Genomic DNA, 25785 nt, shown 5'->3' with positions numbered 1-25785 from the left:
GAGAAACATTCAATGGGTAGGCATTGAATAATACATTGAAGTCCGGCGGGGTCTCACCAAACCAAGTTATTTAGCATGACCTGACCAAAATATTTATGGTTTTTAGTAGAGTCCCACTAAATCTTGTATAAATTTTGGGTGTCACCTCATCATATTTAAGCTAGCACATTGTAGATGATGAGAGTTCACAGGTTGGGTTGCTTAGGCAATCGTTTTAATTTGGTAGGTGGGAGATACAATACAAGACTCAAAGTTGTAAGGTTTATCTATCAAATGGTATTTTTGGGCATGGTGGGTGAGGGTTCTAAAAAGCGCAAGAGGTATATTTGAAGTGCCAACCACATTTTCCAACAACAGGGTTTAGCTAAATAGAAAATGTCATTGACGTACGTTACAGGCCAAACGTTTCTCAATATAATAAAATCTTAATAATTTTAATTTCCGTGTGTGATCATGTATTTCTTAATATATAATTAGGTCTTGCCTTGCCTTATAATCTACCTCTTCTTTTAGCTTGATTTCTGCTTAGTTTGTGCCCATTTTTCTCCTCCATGTCGTCACATAACATTATATGATCAGAATCAGATAGCCTTGCCACCGCTCTCTACAGTCCCTACGTTATTCTGTCACCTTATCATTAAGAAAAGTCTCAGAATCCATGTTTGCATAATGCGAAACAGAGACACAAATTCTAAATCTCTGCCTAAAATATTGACACGTCATATCCACTTTGGTATTGATTGTCACGTCACAATTTTATTGTGTTGTTCCTTTTTCTTTTTCTTTTTTTAGGTCCGACACCAAAATGAATTAAATACTCCAATGATGATGCTGCAGTGTTCCTATCTCTTTGGGGTAAAGTGAATTTTTATTTACAAATTTATAAATAAACTCAATCCTAGACATGTATTTATAAAAAAACCCAAGCACTATTTAAACATAAAAACACACCCAAAATCAACCCCAAAGTCAACTTTTTGGGTGTGTTTATAAATGGGTTTTGAGTGTGTGTAATGATGAATTTTGGGTGTGTTTATAAAGTGTTTTGGGTGTTGGATTTTTTTATAATTTCAACCTCCATTTTGGGTGTTTCAGTGAAACTCCCTTTTTTATTCTCATACCCAAAAAAAAAAGTGAATTTATATTCTTTATCTATTTCCAAATAAGGGCCACGAGCCATATATTTATAATTTTTAGTGGGAATATTTAGGGTGAGAATAGACGTACATAAGCATATATAATGGATTTGATGAGACTTGTTGTGGGAGACAATATATGAGTAATTAATTTAAAAAAATTATTAATTCGCAATAATTTCTTTTAAACTTTACACCCAAAAAAAAAAAGTCGAAAAAAATATTGACTTAGTTGTCGGATCCGCCGTGGCCAATGGTGGCCGTGACGACACCACCGTCGTCAGTTGACAGCGAGAGAATGACATACGGGAGGAGTCGAGGGAGAATAAAATAAGTAATCACGGATGTGATTGGTAAAATACATGCATGACAAATGCAAATAGAATCGCTTTAATTAAAGTAGTGAGGATGGTGTACAATAGCTGTTATAACATAGATGCATACATAGGCCAATTGTAAAGAGATGTACACAGAGAACTAGTGAATAGCATCAATAGAAACATCAAAATGGGTAGATGGCATCTATACCCCATTATCTTCAAGATTAAAGATTGCCACAGATCCTTTGCATTATGTGTGCGGTCTTGGATGAGAAAATCAGGAAATCAAGTCGCGAATCATTTAGCGTCGTTGGCACTATTGAGGAGAAGCTCGGAGACCTGGAAAACCATACCACCTACTTCATTAATAAGTGGGTGATCTGTTTTCCATAAAAATTTATACGTCCTAAATTCGAACCTATGTTCGAAAGTAAAATTATAATTTATTGAATACATACGATTTATATGTGATTGCATATATTTGTCATTCAGGTACTCAACATTTTTCGCATACATATAACATATCTACCAACAATAAGACCAATTGGCTTCTCTACCATTGCGCCAATGATGTTTCCTATCAAGCATTCTGAATTAAACTAATCCACTGCTAGTAGGCTACCATTTGCTACTTGACCACTATACCACTTTATATCACATTGGTTACGTGAAATCTTTGTATGCACCATGGCAGATGCCAATTTTAAAATATATCAACAAGAATTTCCGGAGGAAATAAAGAAGCCATTTTCTTGTTGCTTGTGGTTGAGAGAAAAGAAGGCCATTTTCTTGTTGCTTTGCTAGATGCATGGTGCCTATAAAGTCTAGTGATAATATCTGCCAAATGAAAAGGTGGTGGGTGATTGAAAATATGTGTCACGCATTTGATACCCAACGTGACACATCAATGCATGCTTGTACAAACTAGAAACAAATGCACGTGAATTTCGGCTTTTTTTCTTCTTCTTTTTTTGGTACTAAATATACATATATTAAGTACCTCATATTAATTGTGGAACAAAACGAATATCGGAATATGGAACAAATTCTTGGATCAAAGCTATAAGATGCTTATATACCTAAAATAAGAACCACTTAAATGTGCATCATGGATTAAAATAAGGGTTCTGTACCTAAGAATATATATCTGCTACTCACTCTACACACAAGTTGAATCTCCATCTCTTCGTTGTTTAGATTAGTTTAAAGTAGAATATCGCTTGTATCCAAAAAGAAAAAAAATATATATATATTTTATCATTTTTAAATGGAGAATTTCATTCATTCTTTAGATATCTTAAGAATAACTTAGAGTGAAGCATGAAATGGAAAGAAGAAAAAAAAGAGAAGAGACTAGACACAAAGTGTAGTGGGATATATAAAAAAGGACAAAAAACATTGGATATGTTTTTTTATTTAGAAGAACAATTGGATACGTTAGGAGAGGAAAGTATAGTTTTGATGAGGTAATAACCCAAATTGGATTGAATGGCATATTTGTGAGAAATAACTATATCACGAGGCTTCCAAAATTTTCAAGAAAGAACCAAAAGTTCTTTCAATCACACTTAGGTTCTCATTAGTAAGACTGCAATTGAAAGACCAGACAGACAAAATCAATTATATAAATTTAATAAACATGAAAAGGTCAATCCGGTTTAGTCCAATGAAAAATGGTATTGACTTACAGACTAGACGTCTCAGATTTGAACTCATATGGCATCTTAGTTGTGTATATGAGAAACTTACTTTTCATATAGTTTAGATAATCCCTTGTACTAACAGAAACATGAGAAAAAAACAAGAAAAAAATTTGATCATGCATCATGCAGTGTCATTTACAATTGCCAATTTTGGAAAGTATAATCCTAAATAAGAAATAACAGCCCATAGCTCTGAACTTGGGATCTGAAACCCTAAACCCAGCCAACCCATAAATGGGGGCTTTGCAGAATGAACCCAGTTGGGCGTGAGTTTATTGATGTACAATCTAATAGCCCATATTTTAATTTAGGGCTTGCAACCATACTTTGGGCCTCTTTTGGTGTTGCCCTACTTAGTCTAAAACCATTAAAAAAAACTTAGTTGATCCTGTCTCCAAAAAAAAATTGAAGAAAAAAAGCCAACCGGATCGAGTCTAGTGGAAATGGTCTTACATGTAGACCAATGCCCTCAAGTTCGAACCCAAAAGTTTGAACCCAATAGCACATTTACAGTGTCTGTAAAAAAATACTCCTCCCCAACAACTAAGAGTGGCCCAGTGGTTTGTCCGCCATTTGAGGTTGGGTTTGTTCCTCAATTTGAGTTTCGACAGTTGCAACACCTGAGGATTAGTCAAGGTGCACTCAAGCTGGCCCAAACACCTCATGGTATTTACCACCCAAAAAAAAAAAAAAACTCATTTCCCAATATTGCATGTATGCAAAGAAAAAAGTACATACACCTAATTGGCTGGTATTTATTGCACTTATTCATGATATAAACCATTACAAGGTGAAGTCATTCCATAAAATCCCTATTGGCCAAGAAAAAGTTGAACTCATTTCATTACTATGGTGGAGCTACTTTGCCTCTTCAAAACAAAAAACAAAAACCAAAAAATTGGTGCTTTGATGGTATAAGCTTAGTTTAGTCCATACCAACCAATGGCACTTGATTCACATTCTAGTTTTTGACTAAAGGAGCAAGGCTCTTCAACACAACCAAAAGATTAGAGGAAATTAAGCATGTTATCTCTTTAGTGATAAGACTACATAATATAAATTCCTTCAAGTTGAAGCTTAGGATCATCTTTCAATAACCACCTTTGGTTCTTAGAAGTTGCAAAAGTCAAAGAAATGAAAAATATTTGGAACCAAAGTCATTGGATTGGATGGTCAAGATCAAGCTGATCAAGTCATCAAAATATGTTGGGAGATTGAGGGCATGTTATGGGACTTTGTACATCCAACACATTTCTACATCCCATGATATAAATGATCCCATGCAAGTGCAACCAACCACATAAAATCTTAATTTCCACCCAAATGCCCAAAAAAAAAGTGTTTTTATTTTGCTAAAGAAATTCATAATTTATCAAAGGTTGTAAAAAATTATAATAAAATCCAAAAGATGGGAAAGCAAGGACATGCATGTCATTTCATGAAATCTCATCTCACCTTCTCTCCACAATCCCCCTTTTTCCTTTTCAACACATCCTCAAAAAGTTAAAATCCCCAAATTCTTTTTCACTTTTTTCCCCAACATACCTTATTTATTCTTAACCTCACCGCCTTATGACACAGCACCCCATCACCAACCAATCACATCACACCACTCTCACTACCTTTTGACTCATCACGGGTCCACAGCCCAAGCAGAATCTCTCAACCGGCCTAGCTGTCACTTTACCAGGTGATCTTATCACAAACCCAAAAAAAAAAAAAAAAAGTACTTAGAGAAGCCCATAATTGAGAGAGAACTTAACACAGGGAGAAGTGTGTATGTGTGTGCGCTTTGAGTTCTTTTGTCTCCGAAGCCAACCGAAGCCAAAGAACCATTTGCTCAGTCATTTTAATCTCTCCCAAAAATTAATTTTAAAATCCCAATTTTCTCCTTCTAGAGAGAGAGAGAGAGAGAGAGAGAGAGCTCGTGTACTAGAGATAGAAAGAGAGAGGCTTTTTATGTTTTGTTTTTGTGTTGGAATGGTTGAATTGGAAAATACCCAGACATCATTGTGATTGTTTATTGTGTTATTTGGATATGGGTTTTTCAGTACTGTCTGTGATCTTGTAAACCCACAAAGCGATCTTCGATGCGGTGATTAGATTGGTGGTAATTTGGGGGTTTGGTTTATCTGGCCCGTTGATTCACTTTTGCTTTTCGGCGAGAAATGAACGGTGGCGATGAGGTCGTCGCAGCTCCCGGAGGCCCTCCACAGCCTCTGGAGTGGAAATTCTCTCAGGTCTTCGGCGAGCGGACGGCCGGTGAAGAAGTTCAGGAAGGTATTTTGTCAAAAATTTTAGTTTTGGAGTAATATCATTCACGACCCTTTTGGATCCAATCGGTATTTTTATGCAAATGATGCATTCATGGCTTGTTTTTGGGATTTCGATCTGTTTTGGATCATAGTCGTCGAGTAATTCGTGTTTCGGCATCTGGGTCATCGAGTAATTGGTGTTTGTTTGTGGGTTCTGGCTTTGATTTAGGGAAATTAGTGGATTTTGGGTCTGAAATTGGTGGGGAGGTGTGCATGTGAGGTTTAGGTTGCTCTTTTCATTTATTGGATTGATGAAGAAACAGTGTGGAACTGAGCTTGGTAAAGTGAGTGGTGGCTTGGGTTTGTGATTATAGTTTATGTTTCACTAGTTTGGTCTTATAAATGGTTCTTTTAGGTTGTTAACACGTGAATTTGCGCCTTATAGTTTTGGATCATTGTTATTGTCCATCCCTTAGTTGGTGATTTTGGACTGTCCTCTGCGTGCTTGAAGTTTTAGGACTTGAATCAAAACCAGTGTTAGCTGTCTTTCCACAACTGGTTAGATAGCGATATATGTTTGTCATGAATCTATTTTTTATTTAGGGGAAACGTAACCACATTATACTAATTGTGTGCTTACTGAATGGTGCTGTGGAATTTCCTGTTCATTACTTACACATCAGTTACATATGACGAAAAAAGACAGGTACTTAAGGTTGGTTTGCAACTAGTTGGCTGGCTTAGGTAAATGTCATCATTATGTTTGTAGTCTGGAGGAACCCAATTATCAAAGAAAGGTAAAACTGTGGTTTTGAGAATCCAACTGTTAGTTTTGATTTTCAGAAGACAATTGTGCAATATATATATTTTTTTTAATGAAGCGTGTCTATATCTGCAACGGTCTCAGGAAAGATTTATTTATCAGCGCCCTATAGTTTCTTTGCAGATGTCTGTTGATCATAGTTACATTGAGTTTTCCATTTTCAATGAGAATAATATCTGAGTTTGGGAAAGTTGCATGTTAGAATCTGTAATTTGGACACTTCAAGGGGAGGGTTTCCACCTGTGCGTTTATAATGCTACCTTATATGCTGCAATTAGGTAGTTGATGATTCCTGTACATGAAGTGGCTCATTACGTTTTCTTGCTAGACTTGTACCAGATTTTAAAAGTGATGTGGTTGGAAAGAAATGCTTCGATGTGAGAGTATCAAAACCCATAATAAGTGTCACGACTGATGAGACACAGTAATGATTGCAAATGAAGAAAATATTATGATCAAAATGAATGATTGAATCCAAATCATAACCTTGTGATACATGACTTTACAACAATGAGTTGATGAAAAATAGACGCACTGTGAATGCTGGAGCTGCAGAGGGATGAATGAAAATGGGAAAAGGATCCAAAAAGAGTTTTTTTAAAGTTGAACAGAAGGATCAGTGAGAACAAGTTAGATAGGAAGACTAATATGGTTAAGGTGGTGAAGAGTTAATGAATATATACAAAGGATATAGAAAACAGATTGTAAGGGTAAGAATAGATTCATATATCTGACACAACTGGTTGATATTCATGGCTGGCACAGAGTTTAGAAAGTCTTCTTCCGTTATTTTCTCAGATTGGAGAGCAGCTGTTCTGTGATATATAGGCTTATCTATGATCTTGTTGTATTGTTCTTTAGCTTAAGGCTGGTGTTGTAACTTTTTGTATTTTCAGTAGTTGCAAGCAGCTGACATGGTAGGAGTGAATTCTTGCTTCTATTTAGAAGGAGAGTTTACCTGTAGAAGAAAGAATATAATGAAAGTTACAGGGGCAGCAATTATGATAAATGTAATTCTAATGTTTGCTTTGGTCCAAGTTACATGTTCTTTAGAGTAGTATTTTATACTCATCTGACAACTTTATATTATTTTTTCTTCTTTGAAATAATGTGAGGATAAGATGGGCTTTCTTAATTTTCATTTGGCTGTCCTTTTTTGCAGTTGATATTATTTCTGCTATTGAATTTGATAAAACTGGTGACCATCTTGCTACTGGTGACCGTGGGGGCCGGGTGGTTCTATTTGAAAGGACAGATACAAAAGATGTGTGTTTTTTCTTCCCTTGAGGCCTTTTCTGTTATTTCAATTTGAATGTTATAATCTGAAATACCGTTTCTTGTTTGTTACAACGGTATATTGTATTTGAATGTTGTAATGTGTAGAATGGTGGCACCAGAAGGGATTTGGAGAGGATGGATTATCCAATTAGTAGGCATCCTGAGTTCCGTTATAAAACAGAGTTTCAGAGCCATGAACCTGAGGTATTCTTTTCTCATGAGTTACTAATGCATCGCCATCATTATTACTTAGTTTTGGTCTCTGTGTTCAAGTTGCTTATACTCACACTGTGCTTTTTTATTTGTCAGTTCGACTACCTGAAGAGTTTGGAAATAGAGGAGAAAATCAACAAAATCAGATGGTGCCAAACTGCCAATGGTGCCCTGTTTCTCCTATCTACTAACGATAAAACAATTAAGTTTTGGAAGGTAGGAAAGTTACATTCTCTTGTTGCAGTGAATATGGTATTTTCAAATACCTAGCTTACATTTATACAATATAAATATGTGATAATGTGTAAGAGAATCGTTGCAATTGTTTTACTTGGAGTCTGTTTTGAGAAATTTGAACATATGGATTGCCAGCATATAGCTCTAGGTATTGTGGATGTAGCTGTCTGGACTTTGAGTTGATGCATGGTGCTAGATAGCTGTATGTATTGTAGGTGTAGGGTGTCAACTCTTCGCATTGTTGAGAAGGATTTAAAGAATTCTATTGTACATATAAGAGGATGTCCTTTTTACCTTGGCTATTCAGATGGTTACTATGCGATGTAATGTTACCAAATGTGTGTATAAATCTAATGGCATGCTGCATAAAACTGTGATGTGGTGCATTCATTTTTGTCCGAAAGGTTGAAACTAAATGATGACAATTGCCACATTTTATCTGTGAATATCTTTTCTAGACTATTACTATGGTGTGCTTCCTACATGCACTGATTTCTTTTGTTTTATCTGGTTGAGTTTTGTACAGGTCCAAGAGAAGAAGGTCAAGAAAATTTCTGAAATGAATGTGGATCCTTCAAAAGCTGTAGGGAATGGCAATCTTGCTAGTTCAAGTAATTTGGGTAGCTCTAAAACGCATCTTGCAAATGGAGGATGCCCAGACAGATCATTCAGTTGTCTGAGCAATGACATTTCATTTCCACCAGGGGGCATTCCTTCGTTACGATTGCCACAGGTAGTAGTATTTAACCCATTTTACATTTTATTGTTGTATCTTGTATTAGCACATTGGTGCAGTTCATTTAGTGACCAACTAGACCTTTCATTATGTTGTTTTTAACCCTTCTCTTTTTGTTTATTAAAGTAATATTGGTTATTTTCTGAATTACGTCTGGAACTAACATTTGAAACTTCATTGTGTAGGTAACTAGCCACGAGACTAGCCTAGTTGCTAGATGTCGAAGAGTATATGCTCATGCTCATGATTATCATATCAATTCAATTTCGAACAACAGGTGCCTCTACTTCTTTATTGAACTTGTATCTGAATTTTTCGTCTGACATTATTATTAATACAGCTTTCTGTTGACTTGGGGGCTTATGTCAGGGCCTTATTAGACATTATTCAATTCTTATGCTTGTTTTAAGCCTGCTCACATATCAAGTATAGTTAATTCATAGTTTTTGATTGACCATGCACAGCATCATCCAATTCCTGCTGCTGGCTCTCTTGTTTGTAATTGTTGATTATTGGCCATTGAACTCTAGAGTTTTCTATGTTCTTGAAAACATCAATGAAAACCATAATATTTGTTTTTTCACATCTCTTAATTATGAAACTTTGTTTGACTACCTTTGGCATCCTTCTTCAAAGTATATCAACTCTCTTTTGCATTTTTCTTAGTGATGGCGAAACTTTTATATCGGCTGATGATCTGCGAATAAATCTTTGGAACTTGGAAATTAGCAATCAAAGTTTCAATATTGTGGATGTGAAGCCTGCAAACATGGAAGATTTAACCGGTAAGCTATTCGGGTTTTTTTCCTTCCTGTTTTACATTTAAGTTAAGAACAGTTTTAGTGGTAACTGTTTTTTGAGTTAAAAAGTATTTCTGGTGCTTGGAGTTGAAGTTCATATTATTGAAAGTGTGTGCAGTCACACCATTGCATTTTCGTGCTTCTGGCTGAAGGCTTTTGAGAACTTGCCAGTTGATCACAACTTAGCCATGATTAGTTGCAATTTGGACTGAAAAGGAAAAGAACAAGATCTAAAGGAAAATTTTATATACCTTACCTCATACAGCCAGCCTATCCGTGTACAATTAATCGGGTCTGGTTTATGAATTTTGAAGGAACCTATTTACAACATACTAGTGATTTCTGTTTTGGTTTGTTTGTTTGCCTCTGATGAATGGCTTCAAATTGTTTAATAATAACATTTTGTATTATTGTAGAGGTGATAACATCCGCAGAGTTCCACCCTACCCATTGCAATACGTTAGCCTATAGCAGTTCCAAAGGCTCGATTCGACTCATTGATTTGCGGCAGTCTGCTTTGTGTGATTCTCATGCTAAATTGTAAGCATTTTCCTTGTTACTTTACCGTAATCTTCTTGTAGTCTGCTGACCATGAAAAAGAAAGGCACAGAATATAATAAGGATGTTGTTAAGTGAAAACTGGAGAGAAGAATGATATGTTTTGGTTACCATGTCTTATAGATTACTAAATGGGGGGAAAAGATGAAAAACTGCACCTTTTTTTTTTCTCCAATTATTAGTAGATCTCAATATGTTATTAGCATATCACTTATGTTACAAAATTTGTTGGTTCAAATATCTTGTGTACAGGTTTGAGGAACAGGAAGCGCCTGGTGCTAGATCATTCTTCACAGAGATTATTGCTTCAATCTCAGATATTAAGTTTGGAAAGGATGGAAGATATATACTTAGCCGTGATTACATGACACTTAAGGTTTGTTTATTTTGGTTGATTTTTTTACTTGATTTAAATATGCATAAATGTTAGTAATCTTATGTAAGAAACCAAAGAGGTGAGGCTCTTTTTTGCAGGTCTTCTAACTTTGTTCTGGGATGAAAGGTTGTTAACACAACATTCATGAATTGTTAAAAAAGAAATGAAATGTCAAAGACTTTTTAAGGATTATTAATGTGATTATGTACAAGCTCACTCAAGACTACATCTTCCCACCGTTTGCATTATCCATACAGATGAAAACTCTTGGACGTGATCGGAAAGTGATGCAGATATTATTTGTCTCCCACCTTCTCCCAAAAAAAATTGATGATTTTTTATGGGGAACTAGACTTTTGAAGCCTGCCTTTTTTTGGGGGGTTCAAATTTCAAAACCTGTCTTTGGGTTTCCTTCATCATTTGAAGAGAGATGGTTCCTTTAAATGGTTTGAGTAGCTACTTCTGCATGATATCTGATTGCGAAGTTGTGTTATTTATGTCAAATGCTAACTGCTCAAGCTTAATGTCTTGCTCCGCCAATGTGGCGTGAGGTTGGGATCTTATCTCCCTGCTTTCGTATCTAACTTGTGTCACATATTTTTCAGTTATGGGACATCAATATGGATTCAGGTCCCGTCACAACCTTCCAGGTTCATGAATATTTAAGACCTAAGGTGAGATTCCATTCTTCAAATAAAAGGTGAACATGTAACTTGTGCCTAATTTGTTGGACTGAAGCCTGATTATCCTGTTTAAATGTGTCCAGCTGTGTGATTTATATGAAAATGATTCTATCTTCGATAAATTCGAGTGTTGTCTGAGCGGTGATGGCTTGCGAGTAGCAACGGGTTCTTACAGGTTTGTTTTGCTGCCTTGTACCTATTTTCTGTGTCGTTCTGATCAAAATTCTTTGGGATTTGTGTTAATATGTTGTTAATGTGATCCCAGCAATCTATTCCGTGTATTTGGTTGTGGAACTGGTAGCACTGAAGCAACAACTTTGGAGGCCAGCAAAAATCCAATGAGGTAATTTTGACTGAAAGACATCAGGAATCTTTGACTTAGCGGTTCATTTTTATGGATAAGTTTGGTGATAATGTAATTATTTATGTGCTGTTTTAGGCGACAAGTTCCGACTCCTTCTAGGCCTTCCAGGTCCCTGAGCAGTAGTATAACACGAGTTGTCAGACGAGGTAATTGCTTTCTCTTTGCCATTTACCATTGAATTGATTTGAGCTTTCTTGGCTTGTTAGCCTTTCCCTTTTAAAGTATTTTTACTCAAAACATTATTATTTATCTACCTTGACAAAATCTATCACAGGAGCAGAAAACCCTGGGGTTGATGCAAATGGAAATTGTTTTGATTTCACGACAAAGTTGCTGCACTTAGCATGGCATCCAACTGAAAACTCAATAGCCTGTGCTGCTGCTAACAGCCTGTACATGTACTATGCATAAAGATGGTCCAAGGAGAAATGTATTTTCTTGGTTAGCTTTTTTGGGTTGCTGCTGGAGAAGGTTTCTCTTCCTTTCCCACCAACCAGTCAATTGGAGGCCACAACAATTCTCTCACATTTCAAGGTGCCCCTTGAACCCGTTGAACATGGTTTTATTCTCACGGTCCAGAAGTGGCTGCCACAGAATCCACAAGGAAGCAACCTGATTTTGTTCCCGGGTGGGCAGCGTCTGCTTTTTCTTCCCCCTCGTCCTAACCCTTTCCTTTTTTCTTTTCTTCTTTCTTTTGTTTTCTTTTTCTCCTGCATCTTCTTTAAAATAGAAGATGTGGGGTTATGTCTTAGAATTGTGTTGGGTTGACGTGGAGAAGAAAATGTGATTGTAGCTCTCCTACAACAAATACTAAAAGGATGTTCAATATTTGCCACTAGGTTTAAGATAAAATGTAGTTTTCTTACTCAAAAAATCTTGGTGGGATAGAGCTGTTGAAACTTGCAGTTCTTCATTTTTTTATTGATTCTTTGTCATGGTTGAAATTTCTTTAAGGATGTTCTCTCTTTTGGAAGAGGTTTATCTTCACTTTTTATCATGAGTCTGAGTCTTTCACTCTTCACTGTCAACTGTCCGGAGATCTGGTGTGGCTAAACTCAGCACTGGGAGAGGTGAGTTTGGCTGGTCATTCGCTGACTGAATTCATACTTACCAGTAGCCTGGTGAGAAATTTTGTGAAACCGTTGCATGATTCGTTGGTTCGAGGAAGGAAAATAGTCGCTGTTGCAGGAATTTGAACCCAATTAGTAGAAGCTAGCAACTACAAAATTAATCTCTGCTAATACCTCTGTTATGAGAGGGAAGGGAGAACCAAAAGATGAAAAGAATTTGAAAAGGTGATTTTTCACTTGTCACCTAATTCAACTGAAAACTTGAGCACAGATGGGTTCAGTCAAAAGTAACCCTTTAGTTTGTCTTGCCTAAAGTGAAAAATTAACAAGAGGCTTGTAGAGACTGAAATGATCCCTTATTCTGTTATTCAACTAAGAGTGTGGGTTTAGTTAGTTATAAAGGCTCAAATGGTTTTAAGTTTTGATTTTTGAATCCATTGTAGCTCCCCGTGGTGGAGGGGACCTTCTCTCTCATCACGTGACTAGTCAAAAATATAATCTTAATCTTAGGTTTTTGAGTTGGATGCAAGACTCAACCCATTAGGCACATGACAACCTTAATATTCTTATGAAAAAACAAAAACATATTTTAAAAGATGATAAAATTATAATTAAAATAATAAAGGATGGGATCATTTGGTGTTCCTTGGCGATAGTAACGTAACTCTCCTCTCATTGACTGGGTACTTCTTGAAAAGGAAAATAGAAAGCTTCTTCTTTTGCCACGTGTTCATTTCTGCAAAAGGGCAAAATAAAAGGACGAATTTAAATACCCTATAAATCTCGAAATACCAGCGAAGTGATCAGCAACAGCAACTCCCTCTGGTGTTTAGGGCTTCTGTTTCACTCAAAATCCCAAAGAAATTTCGAGGTGTTTTATCAATTTTCTTTCTGAATGTGTGCATATCTGCTTTCTTTTTTATAATTTTAATCTCTAAAACTATGATCAAAGCTTTTTGGAAGTCCTATTACTTTGGTTGGTTGCCAATAAAATGAGGGGAACCATTGTTTTGCCATCAGCTCTAAACAATGGAATGCGTAAAGTTTTCAGTTTTCAACTTACTTCTCTTCTTTGTTTCCCGCATTTTCTCGGCAACCAACCAAGCCCATTTGCTTCTTTATTTTCGGAGTTGAATTCATGTTTTTTTATTACTTGTTATTTTGTGAGAATGACCCTTTATAATGTTGACTGAGTTGAAGTGGCTTTTGGAACAATGTGGGTTGTGTAGTTTGGTTGATGTGTAAAAATCTGTGGTCAATTTATGTGCTTTAGCAATATTTCATTCATGTAATGTTGTCTGACCTCTGATTGCTGGACTGGGTTCTTATTCATTGTTGATATGATGGTGTTCAAAACAAGTGTGGGCTTCTGTTACCGACTAAAAGGCGCATGAAATTAACCCTTTTAAACGCAGGAAATATTTTAACCGGTAGACTAATCTTTATGTTTTTCTTGGAGAAGTTTGTCTGTTTGAATTTCTGTAACCATTCAGATTTTATTGTTACCATTTGTTGCAATTGTTTTTGCATTCTCCTCAACGACTTGGCGTGCACAAGCATGAACGCCTCGTGTATGTGAAATGTCCTAGTATAATATGTTTCCATGAGTAATTGTTTTTGGAATATTATGCCTTTTTCCAGTCTTTAGTTAGTAAGACAATATCCGAATTTCTCCTTCTTTTTTTCTTGCATCTGAGAAGATGAGGATGTTTGTTGAATACATTTTTCTGTTGCTTGAATGCATCATTTTTATTTTCAGGTTCGTTTAGGGAGTCCATGGCTTCAAAGGTATCTTCGTTGCAAAAGGTGGTTCAGGCATCGAACTTTCTAATCAAGAATGGAAATATCTATTACAAGCAGTTGGTAGAGCAGAACAAGCACCATATCCAGGAGCCACCCACCATTGAGAAATGTCAAACTTTAGCAAAACAACTGTTCTATACTCGTCTTGCCAGGTATTGTCTTTCCCATCTTTTAACTTAAGGCAGTACAGTGCTTTCATAGAAGGTGCATACGAGTGTAAAATTCTTGTTCCAATCTTTGATAGGATTCAGGAATGCTGAATTGAATCTTGTGCTAATTTTTGTGAGATTGTCACATTTTGATGCAGGATTCAGGAATGCTGAATTGAATCTTGTGCTAATTTTTGTGAGATTGTCACATTTTGATTTTGAGGCTGCATCGTTCATTCTTTCCGTTGTGTTTCAATTCACTCTGGATGTTGCATTCCATTATCTGGACACTTCTCTTTAAGTCTATCCAAAATGAGTTGCATTGCATAGTTCAATTTCAACATTGTACAACTAATAACAACATTTAATGCCTTTCAGATATGCACTTTACCTATTTTCCTTGTAACAGTCCATATGCAGCGGCAGTAGTGATAACCTTACATAACATAGACTTTCCAGATATGAAATACATGCTTGTGATATTATGTGCATGCATTTTTTATGCCAATAGCTTGGTCAATTTTAAACATATGATATCTGCTCATCTACTTTTGTTTAGGTACTTTGTACTTTTACGACAACAAGGTTGGACTTTTGTGGCTTTGTTTTTGGTATGAAATGTGGCTAGCTAAGAAACACTTGGCCAAAACAGGCATCCTGGGATTTATGGGATAATGACTCTGTCTGTGTGTCTGTGTGCGCGCGCGCGTGTTAGAAAATGTTGCAGTCATATCCTCCATGAAAATCCAACATCACTATTTGTTGATAATAATCGGTGGAGTTTATCTTCAGTTCACTAGACCAGAAATAATTTATTGCATTTTTAATCATACTGATTACCGGATGACATTTGATTTAGCTATTTATCAATTTTAAGCTGTGTTGACTTAAAGATCCCTCTCTTCTTTGAATCATTGATGCATAGATGCAAAAACGCATAAATGCCTACTTTGTTTTCGCTACTGCATAACTTCCTTCTCAAAATTTCTCTGCAGCATTCCGGGTCGTTATGAAGCATTCTGGAAGGAAGCTGACTCTCTCAAGAATGCACTAATAAACAGGCAGGAACTGAATGTGGAGAATGCTGGTCTTGCTGCTCTGTTTGGACTTGAGTGCTATGCGTGGTTCTGCGGTGGTGAGATTATAGGGAGGGGTTTCACATTTACAGGCTACTATGTTTGAGTGGCACTTCTTTAGGAAAATATCTATTTGTTTTAGCTTTTGGAGATTAGTACATCCAAGTGGCCTGAGTCACCATTCTGACTTTACATGAAAAAATTTTGTTTTCTGAGATTCTGAGTCAGCCAGACATGGCTTCCGAAATAATTCAATATGATTTCGTTCTGCTTCGAAATTAAAATACTCTTAGTGATCATCCCGCACCGATGGAATCAGATGCAGCTTCTGATATCTGGTTGTAGAATTTTTCCTAGAATTTATGCAGTTTACAATCCAGTTGTTTATAGTTCTCCCAATGCATTATCATCAGTCATTGCCTAAGTTTGGGATGAACTCAAAGAATCGAATCCACATAATGGAGCATATTTGTAGATGGAAAAACATTGAGGCTCCAATTTGTATCGTCTGGATCATACTCAAATCACAGTGAAGAATGTCAACTCCACTTTTCTGGATTCTCCCTCCTTTGCAACAATCCTTATATTAAATGCAACGTGGGTTGTGTTCTATTGAGAGAATCAAAATGAAAACCTGTTTTATTGGAAAAGAAACAGCATGGTCTACCGTTTACAAATGAACAAAAGGATCGAAGCAAGCTATATTAAACTAGTGAAGATTTATACACAAATTCTTGTGTACAAACAAACCTTGAGTAGTTGATTTTGTGTAGAAAAGACATGACAAATTGTTCCTACTCTCATAGTCCTAGGCGTGCCCGCGTGTCCGACACTTTGACACCCCTACACTTCGGCATGATGGAGTATCCGTGCTACATAGGTGATGTGTTTGTTAACCTGTCTGGATAATGAGATTTATTGTCCACTAGCTGATGTACGAATTTACAGAAAATGCTCATAATTAGAAACACCACCAAACAAAGAACCAAAAGGGAATTCTTCTAGAGAGAGAGAGAAGGAAGTCCCAAGGGACAATGTTTGTTGCTCTGTTTTGTCCCACTTGTAGTAGTATAGTCCAACTTGGATTCTTCGTCCAGTAACTGATTAGTCCACATCCCACAACAAATTGACTGAGTGCCCCCACTGGTCAAATCTTAGAAGAAACTTGAGTCCAAAAAACAATAAACTAAACAATCGCTCGAACCCTTTAAACCGGTCAGATCAAACAAATTTTAGCGATTTAGTTCCATTTTTAAACTAACAAAAGTGTAATTTACTACATAACCGAATCGAACCAAATCACAGTTAGTTTGTTTCGGTTCATAGTTTATTTGAAAACCGTTTATACTATCCTTTTTTTGTACATGACATTTTATTATTAGTTATCACCATTACTATTATAAAATGAAATGACCGAATTATATCGGTTTCATTTTATTATACTACTACTTTGAACTGCAAACCGAATCAATTCAAATCGTAATATTACGCAAGTTCACACACGAATTTGAGGTCTAAACCAAACAAAACACTCATGCCCTTAAATTTGATAAGCTTTTTGTATTATTGGAAGGGAGAAGGGTGAGTGAGGATGAATAAGTCGGCAGGTGTGTAATGTATATAAGTTGATGTTGATGGGTTCAGTTTAGGGAGGAAGGAAGGAGAAAATTTTGTATATCAAGAAAATAACACTATTTTATTATCTTAAACTAATCATGTTACGTCATGCGTGATGAAAATATCACATGACAGAGAGTGATTAAATGAAGATATCAGTGTTTTTTCTCCAGAGGGAGGGGCCTAAAGAGCACGCCATTCCAGCCGTGTCCCGCTCTGTAAGGACAGGGGAGAGAACATGCACACGCGTCTCAATACCCCCACCATCTTCATCTCCCCACCATCAAGTCACTTTTTTCTTCCTTTTTGTGTTCCAACAGTTGCAAGCTTGCTTGCTTGCAAGTCCACCGACCTCTCTTACTCATCACTCATGCATGCCCTATCACACTACGACCCTACCAGTTCCATTACACCTCTTCATAACCCATCATGCCCTCTCGTGCTCTTGCTCTTGCTTGCTTCCATGCTCACTCCACATGGATTTACCTATTAATATTATTTTACTTCCATTTTTGTTTTGTTTTAAGGCCAACTTATTACATTTTCCATATACCTCATTTGACTCATTTTCTACTTTCCATCTCTGTAGTTTTATTTTAACGATTTCACTAATGTAGTTTGCTAATTTTTTAAATTTGAATATGTATTACTCATTTATTTTATTTTAACGATTTCACTCATGTAGTTTGCTAATTTTTTTCAATTTGAGTATGTATTACTCATTTTGCGACGAGAATGTGGCTATGATTGAAAATATATAGTTTTGTGACATTAGAGCCATGTTAGATTTCTGTTTTAGAAGCTAACGTGATTCGTGATTTAGACTACAATTATTATTATTATTTTTGATAAACTATAAAATTCATAAGTTTGATGGGCAAGAAACGAAAATTGGTTAACTTTCCAACTCTTTTTTCTAATTTTTCTTTCCTCCTCTACGTGAAAAGTGATATCCAAAATGGAGAATGTCACTTAAATTTGAAAAAGAAAATTTGAAAAATATTGAGTTGTCTAACATTTGCAAAGTAAGAACACATAAATCTTAGGCTAAAACTGCACAAATCATCCTTGTGGTGTAGATCATATGTCAATGTTACTCGTGTGGTGAAAAAAAAATCTTAATATTAAGTTGCGTTTATGTTTCTTACTAATCTCAGTCCAAGTTGAAACTTTTATATGAATTTCCTCCAACTTGGACCAATACGCGCATCACTTGTTGGGGTAAAAGAGTCATTTCATGCCGGATTTAAAAATCAAACAGGGTTAATGTCCAAAAATGACATTTCACTCTTCAAATGATGCCCCATGGACGACACTGAATACAATTTGGATGAAAAGTTCAATTTAAACTGAGATTAATACCAAACTTAGCCACATAATTAAGAGTTTTTCTTTAACGAAATGACTGACATTGACACACAACCCACAACACATGAATAATTTGGCCTAAATCTTATTCAAATTGGCAAATTTATTACTGTGCAATGTCATGAAGACCTCTCCCTTGAAAGGGACCCAACCCTGCAACCCCAACAAACAAGAACAAAATCAGCATTGTCCACGTGTCCCACCATGCTAATCATATCCCTTAATGGCAATCCTTGCATTGTCGCACGAGGACGGAGGCCGTCTTCAACTTTGAAGTTTTAATGCATCAAATATGTACAGTTGTGTGCAGTGCCTATGGCCGACCGACGATAAGGATTTGCATGTGACGGATAGCATAGCGTGATTAGTTAAGAATAACAAAATAATATTATTTCGTGATATATAAATTTGTCTGCCGACGGACGAAATTGAATTGAATTGAATTGAATTACATTGGATTGGATTGCACTGGATTGAGAGGGATGTATTTAGTCTTAGCTTAAGAGTTGGTCGACAGTGCATGATTAAAGTCACGCACAAATGGCAAAGGTGGGCTTATGACCAATGATCGGCTATGATGCCCGTTCACACTTTCAACACAGTCAAACGATCAGAGCCGTCGCTTTCTAGGTTGCGTCGGTGGGTCCATATATTTAACAACCCACGCTCATCAGTCAAAACGCGCAGCATAAGCCATTTCCAATACAACAAGGTTTTGGGTCCCCATATTTTTCCTTGGTGAGAGGAAGCTTTCACAAATTGTTTTCTTGTCAGAGTGGGGTTTGGTTGAATTGGAGGAATTCTAATCAATCCGAGTCTAATCTAAATTTGGGATGATTATGAGTTAAGCAAATACAGATATACTTTCTCAATACGAATTAAAAGTTAAGGAAAGCAGAGGAGTTTTTCTCGACCAATAGTCCAACAAAATATTGACCTCCAAGTGAAATTTGCCATGTCTTGAGAAAATATGCACTATTAGGGCGGGTTCCAACCCAATGAAATGTTTTTGAAATATAGCAATTTGGTGTTAATTTTTCAAAAACTTATCCCACTAATGAAAATCAGCGTACCTCACCTCGACAACGATAGATTCACTAAATCATAACAACTTATTATACAAAATAATTCAGCCGCCCGAAAAACTTTTGATCTCGCTATTATCTAATGTGTTATCAGAGCACACTATTGAGATCTATAATCACCCGGTAATATATTTTGTCAACATGTTTGAATTGAGTGACGCAAAACGGAAGAGCCAAGCTTGATATTAGATTTCACTGAACAAACAGGAGTATACTATTAGTTGATATTTGCTCCTTGGATTGATTGATGAAATTTCTCTAAAGTTGTAACCCACCATCTAGTCACCTAGTCTACTCTAGCTAGGACAACTTGTCTGGCTAACATTTCATCACACAGTTAGTCAACACTTGGACAGTCCTGATGCTGCCACCACAAAGACCTGGCGGCAAGGATTTTACTGTTAAAATGCCAATCCAATGATGCTCTCACCCCGGTGCTTGCTTTGTTTGCACGCAAACTTGATTGCAGCCTCGTCGGCTTAGCCTCTTCTACTCGGCCTGGCGGCTCAGGCTCATCGGTTCGGCTTGGCTTAATTATAAGCAACATTCGCCTAATTAGATCTCTGATCTCTAGCTCTCGCTCAACTTGAGGACAAAATAGAAGATTATACATGGTTAAAACAAAACGGTCAAGATATAAATACAACGAAATACTTTTTGTTAAATAATATGATATAAATTTGTTGTTAAAAGGAGACAACAATTCCCCTAATCTACATATTTAGAGTAGGAGTTAGCTTAATTTATAATTTAATTCAAACATTTAATATTTTTTCTCAGATCATCCGTACATAATTTTGTACGCTTAACGATGTAATCTTCTACCAGCCCGTAGACACAAGTAATAATAATAAAAATAGAGAATATTAAAACTTTGGGGTTGTCAATCTTTACTTGTACTAACAATTTATAAACTACAAATTTTTTATTTTTTTGGGTGTGTGGCTAATCATGTCGACTTCTTAATTTATTTATTTAAGGTTAATGAGAGCATTGTAATCATGGAGGTTGACTTTTGTTAAGCAATGTTCTCAATAAAAATATTCTAAGTCATTGACAAAACCAGTTTTGGCTATGCTTCTTAGAGGATTATTATTCTATTCGAAAAATAATTACTTTTTAATTAACTATGTGATTAGTGGAAGCTGTGGGGCTATCTAGAAAGAAGTAGCTTTAGCTAATTTCAATATGCCCACTGTGTGCGAGTGAGAGAGAGCAGTGTCTCTGTCTCTCTATTTGAGGCCTGGTCGTCACTCTCACGCGGTCACACAGATAGATCATCTCCGTAAAGAAGAAAAAAAAATCAGACCAAAATATTCCTTCTCCTTCTTCTACTTCTTCTCCATCTTTCAACCCTTTGATGCAGCACCTCAGGAGAACAAATCCCAGTTGAAAAATCTGGGTTTTTTTTTCTCTGGAGTTTTCTGAAGAATTTCAACTATAAAGCAAGCAAAAATCAATCTTTTACTCTGGTTTTGGTTTTGGTTATCTGCCTTGTTTTTTGAGCATGGTTGCTCACTCTCTTCTCTTCACTGATTGAAAGTTGAAAACTTGGTAAGTTTTGGTTTGGAGGAAGATTTGATGGTTATGTGCTATTTGTTTGTTTTCATGGAAGCTCATATCTGGGTCTGAAAAATATCCTGCCTTTTTGTCTCTTTTTGGTTTTTTGCTCTTTCTTTTTGCCTCTTGACAGTCTCAAAGGCTCAAAGCCTATCATGGCCCTGAAAACCCCATTTCAGATCCCCAAATAAACTTCTGGTTTTCAGTTCCTACAATCTATTGTCCAAACCCTCAAAACCACTCTGGTTTTTAAAGTTTGCCTCTTTTTATTTCCTCCTATTCACACTTCATCAAAGAAAACTCCTCAGAAGTCAGGCTCTTTTGGTCTCAAGTCAGACTTCACAATCCAGTTTCTTACCACAAACTCCATATTCTTCTCTAAAAAATCAAACCCACGTCACCAAATCCTCCATAGCCCCACAACTTTGGTCCAAAATAGAAACTTATTTGAGGCCTCAAAAAATGCAAGACCCAACAACATTTCAACCCATGAAACCCCAATTTCCAGAGCAAGAACAGCTGAAATGTCCACGATGTGATTCCCCTAACACCAAGTTTTGCTACTACAACAACTACAATCTCTCACAGCCTCGTCACTTTTGCAAGAACTGCAGAAGGTACTGGACCAAAGGTGGCTCTCTGAGAAACATCCCCGTTGGTGGTGGAAGCAGAAAGAACACAAAGAGATCATCATCATCTGCTTCAAAACGCTCCTCATCAACTTCCTCATCATCAGTGTCAAGCTCATCAGCAGCAACCGCAGCAGCTCAGAACCCGGATCCACAGCCTGACCGGACCCGGGTCTATGGCCCGAAAATCGATCAAGACCGTGGGGTGCTGGACATTTCAGGGAGCTTCAGCTCACTCCTGACTTCAAATGGGCAGTTTGGGTCTCTTCTGGAGGGTCTGAACCCAAATGGGTCGGGTCTAAAACTGATGCAAATGGGTGATTTTGGTGTGAACTTGGATTCAGGTAATGGGTTGAATTCGGATCCGGGTGTGAACCCGGGTTTGGAGGCCCAGAGCAATGGTAACCCGGAAAGCTATATGGGTTTGCAAAATGGTGATTCTTCAAGCTGTTGGAATGGGGGCAATGGGTGGCCTGACCTTGCCATTTATACACCAGGTTCAAGTTTTCAGTAGATATTATATTAATTACATGCTTAATCTACTTTCTTAATGAAGCCTATGATATAATATTTCATACAAAGCTAAGCATGAATGACTCTTAGTAGGCTTAATTGCTAAGCTAAGCAGCTAAAGCTCATAATTTTCTGATGTTATAGAGGTTGAGAAAACACCACAGAGCCATACCAATAGCATTTTCTATATGTAATGTAATGGTTTCTTCTTTTCTCTCTTTTGTGTGGCTTTTTTTGTTTGTTTGTATTTGATATAGCCTTTGATATTATTAAAAAATTTCTTTTTTGCTTTTCCCTTGGAGCCTTTGGAGGCCCCCCTTTATTGAAGGACATGGCTTTCTTCAACTATCACTCTCATTATATTATGGGTTGTATTGTATGATTCACAATATTATGTCTATGTGCTTCTTTTTATAGAGGGTGAAGAAAGAAACCCACAATCTCTAATATAATATTTCTGCTAGGAGGAGCTTCTTGTCTTCTTTCATCTTATGCATGTGCTGTGACTCTGTGACATGGATGCAATTGTTTTGTATGCATTTATGGCCTTTTCAAATTTCAAGAATATGGGATTTGACATTTTTGTTGGCATTGTTGCTCATTAATAGGATAGTTTGATTTGCCGCTGGGAGATCCCAGCGGAAAAGGGCGTTGGCTTGCAGACCAGTGGTGGTCTCAAGTTTGAACCCCTATGACACCTTGATAGTGTGTGAAATCCCTTCTCTTATAGTTTAGACTATTGCACGTATTTAAAAAAAAGTATGTATTTATATAGTGTATACTCATGCACGCACACACAAAGGGATACTTAATTGTATTTTGTTGTGTGAAAAACAAATTGTTTGGGTTGGGAATGTCTTTATTATATCTCAAATTCATCAGAAGAAAAATTAAAGCATAATGAGGATGAGTTGGAGTTGGAGAAGATATGGGGAACCATAACTTCATTGTTCAAGTATTGTATTGTTTCCACTGTCTTTCATGGACTAGACAAAGCTTAACTTCCTATCTATTGGGATATTATTTCTAACCCTAAAGACTGATTTGGTCTCATTCTTCTTCACCACTTGCCAAGGGTCTCTTTTATTTATTTATTTTCCTCTCTTGACCATATCTTCCAAGAACCAAATGGAACATATATGTAATTGGGTGGACATTTTATGGGAGGGGAGCCCCAAACCCAAATAAATTCCCACCATTTGGGCACTTTTTATATTTTTATTAAGTCATCTGTTTGCTTGCTTCTCTCTCTTTTCAAGACATGAGTTTGATCCATCAAGATGGTACAAAATGGTGGGAGTTCATTTGTGTATTTTCTTTTTTCAAATCAGTTGCTACATGTATAAGGTACATTTCCAAAATTTAAACTACAATGGTAAGAGTAATAAAGCAAGATGAATTGAAATGCAGAAGCTGTTGATGTCATGAATAATAAACATGTCATCTGCTTAATCAATTCCTTGTCATTATATTTGACATGTTGATTAGGTGTTTGATGCTGCCATGTCAGGCAATTTGGGTTTATTTTTCAAACCTTATCAATGCTTGGATGAACCCTTGATTTAAATTCTAATTGTCAAGGTTAGCTGAAGTCCATTTGAATTGGTACCTGTTTAATTAAAGAGCCAAATTTTATTCAAAGATGTTGAAATCATTAAGGACTCTCGCTTTCACTTGGGCCCCACAATAATTTCTGTGCTCAACCGGATTTGCCTATATGATTAACTGTTTCCTCAATAGCACCAGACACAAGGGTGAGGATTTCTAATCACTTTGACGAAATGAAGAAAGAAAATTGGCTTCTAGAGCTTTTCTTTGTGCATTGATTTGGTGTACGTAAGCTGAACGCCAAGAATCAATAATTTGAAAGAATAAAAAATTCTTTACGGAAGCTAATGCTGTTATTTAATTTTGTAGGATCTGTGAGATGCATAAAATTGTGAACTATTGATTGATGTGTAACTCGTTGTAAAATGTAACTTCGCGAATTCAGCCTCGTTCGATTTTTTATCCTTCTTACGTACCCCATTAGAGACTACGCCGCGCTGGGCTCAATGTAGAGGGAAAATTACCGTCCAAAACTAAATTAAATGGAGGGAGAACATCATGACATAATAGAGGTTGGCGAAAGTTTGTGGAGCAAGTTGAGGGTTGATGAAGTTCACCAGACTGACCAAGGCGTGAAATTAGGAGGCAATTTACATGTAAATCTGTTGTGTATGCCGAAATGCGAAGCAAGGTGGGAAGAGTAGGAAGCTAAGACTTTGCTTCCTTGCCACCCATTGAATGCGGTCAAATATCATCAATGATGCATGTGCTCTGTATGCAACTATATGTTGGGTAGACTGGTGTATTGGTCCTGATGATACTGCATGCCCCCAACTGTACACGTGGATACCTACCCATATTAGTAAATTTTTGTTTGAATTGAAAATTAAAGAGCAACTTCACCCATTTGCTCTTAGTCATGGCAAGGGGGGGGCTAGGATAGCTACTATTCATGTGAATAGTAGTTGCCCTTGCAAATAGTATTTTCCGTTTTCACCCGTTGCCATGGCAAAGGGCAATTACTATTTATTTTTTATTTTTTTCCCAACTTTTTTTACCACAATAATTAATTTGGATAATATTTTCGAATAAGATTTTCGAGTTCCTATGTGTCAATACTATTCATATCTCATAATCTGATAAATTTAAAAAAAAAAGGCTGGTATTTATAGAAAAAAAAATTCATTAATTTTGGGTATTTTTTTAAAAAAATTCGAATTTTTTTCAGTATTTTATTGCAAAAAAATTGATTGCCGTTGGATTGGAGGAAAAATAATATAGGAGAGCCAGACGACGCCACGTGGCAAAAAAAAAAATCAAATCAGTAGGGTATCAGAGCGATGACGTCGTGACCCTCATTTTGGACCTCAGTCGGGCGCCCAGAGTTCGTGGGACCCACCTCCCGGGCTGGGCTCACCCCGAAATAGCTTTTGTTTCCCACCTTGGGCTCACTCATTCTTTGGAACCGCTCTAAGTGTATTCACTAGGGTGGGCTCAGTTTGGGTTGGTTCAATTTTGGGCTTAACCTAAAACCGAACCGTATGTTTCGGTTTGGCCATTTTAAAAATCGAAACTAAACCATAATTGATGAAAACCGACCACTTCGGTTAATCAGACTTGGTGGTTTGGTTTGGTTCGGTTTTGGTTTTTTGGTTTTTTTAGAGAGAGAGAGAAAGGAAAAAAAGCAATGGAGAGGAGAAGAAGAAAAAAAGAGAGAGAGAGAGAGATGGAGAAGAAGAAGAAGAGGGAGACGAGGAAAGGGCGTGAAGACATATATAAGAAGAATGAGAAAATAAAAATAGAGAGAGAGGGACTGATGAAGACAAAACAAATGGAGAGATTGAGAGAGAAGAAAAAGAAAAGATTGAAACTACGTATTATATAT

General features: G+C 36.6%; 3 protein-coding genes across 7 annotated transcripts; all 3 read left to right on the top strand.

The window, feature by feature from the left end:
• The first annotated feature begins 4854 nt into the window (after positions 1–4854).
• On the top strand, positions 4855–12455 carry LOC103327729 (serine/threonine protein phosphatase 2A 55 kDa regulatory subunit B beta isoform). 4 transcript variants are annotated; one of them, XM_008230102.3, is made up of 14 exons: positions 4855–5439; positions 7400–7503; positions 7621–7719; positions 7825–7944; positions 8492–8701; positions 8887–8978; positions 9368–9486; positions 9918–10041; positions 10312–10435; positions 11041–11109; positions 11202–11293; positions 11384–11461; positions 11558–11628; positions 11757–12455. In XM_008230102.3, exons 1-14 carry the CDS (start codon positions 5328–5330, stop codon positions 11891–11893), a joined length of 1551 nt encoding a protein of 516 aa, XP_008228324.1. In that variant the 5' UTR covers positions 4855–5327; the 3' UTR covers positions 11894–12455. The 4 variants fall into 4 exon arrangements, with proteins under 4 accessions (XP_008228324.1, XP_008228325.1, XP_088906963.1 ...); XM_008230103.3 differs by having other exon boundaries at positions 4900–5439; positions 8492–8698; XM_089050837.1 differs by having other exon boundaries at positions 4915–5439; positions 8492–8698; positions 11763–12455.
• An 809-nt stretch (positions 12456–13264) lies between these two features.
• On the top strand, positions 13265–15973 carry LOC103327731 (uncharacterized). 2 transcript variants are annotated; one of them, XM_008230104.3, is made up of 3 exons: positions 13265–13423; positions 14312–14507; positions 15500–15973. In XM_008230104.3, the coding sequence occupies exons 2-3, from the start codon at positions 14329–14331 to the stop codon at positions 15684–15686; spliced, it is 366 nt and encodes a 121-aa protein (XP_008228326.1). In that variant the 5' UTR covers positions 13265–13423; positions 14312–14328; the 3' UTR covers positions 15687–15973. The 2 variants fall into 2 exon arrangements, with proteins under 2 accessions (XP_008228326.1, XP_088906964.1); XM_089050838.1 differs by lacking the exon at positions 13265–13423 and adding an exon at positions 13511–14123.
• Positions 15974–20887: 4914 nt separating this feature from the next.
• Positions 20888–23597, top strand: LOC103327732 (dof zinc finger protein DOF3.1-like). Its single transcript, XM_016794001.2, has 2 exons — positions 20888–21204; positions 21344–23597. The coding sequence occupies exon 2, from the start codon at positions 21673–21675 to the stop codon at positions 22351–22353; it is 681 nt and encodes a 226-aa protein (XP_016649487.1). The 5' UTR covers positions 20888–21204; positions 21344–21672; the 3' UTR covers positions 22354–23597.
• Positions 23598–25785: the final 2188 nt, after the last annotated feature.

The sequence above is a fragment of the Prunus mume genome, linkage group LG4, assembly GCF_029339155.1.
Source record: "Prunus mume cultivar Tortuosa linkage group LG4, ASM2933915v1, whole genome shotgun sequence".
Lineage (NCBI taxonomy): Eukaryota > Viridiplantae > Streptophyta > Magnoliopsida > Rosales > Rosaceae > Prunus > Prunus mume.
This window is presented reverse-complemented; position numbering and strand designations above follow the sequence as displayed.

Bases quoted from the DNA above. Each gene is read 5' to 3' on its own strand.
- LOC103327729 (XM_008230102.3), top strand. From the start codon at position 5,328: ATGAACGGTGGCGATGAGGTCGTCGCAGCTCCCGGAGGCCCTCCACAG. The intron at 5,440-7,399 runs GTATTTTGTCAA...CCTTTTTTGCAG, and splicing joins CGGTGAAGAAGTTCAGGAAG to TTGATATTATTTCTGCTATT. The intron at 11,629-11,756 runs GTAATTGCTTTC...AATCTATCACAG, and splicing joins AACACGAGTTGTCAGACGAG to GAGCAGAAAACCCTGGGGTT.
- LOC103327731 (XM_089050838.1), top strand. From the start codon at position 13,943: ATGAAATTAACCCTTTTAAACGCAGGAAATATTTTAACCGGTAGACTA. The intron at 14,124-14,311 runs GTATGTGAAATG...TTTTATTTTCAG, and splicing joins CACAAGCATGAACGCCTCGT to GTTCGTTTAGGGAGTCCATG. The intron at 14,508-15,499 runs GTATTGTCTTTC...ATTTCTCTGCAG, and splicing joins TTCTATACTCGTCTTGCCAG to CATTCCGGGTCGTTATGAAG.
- LOC103327732 (XM_016794001.2), top strand. From the start codon at position 21,673: ATGCAAGACCCAACAACATTTCAACCCATGAAACCCCAATTTCCAGAG.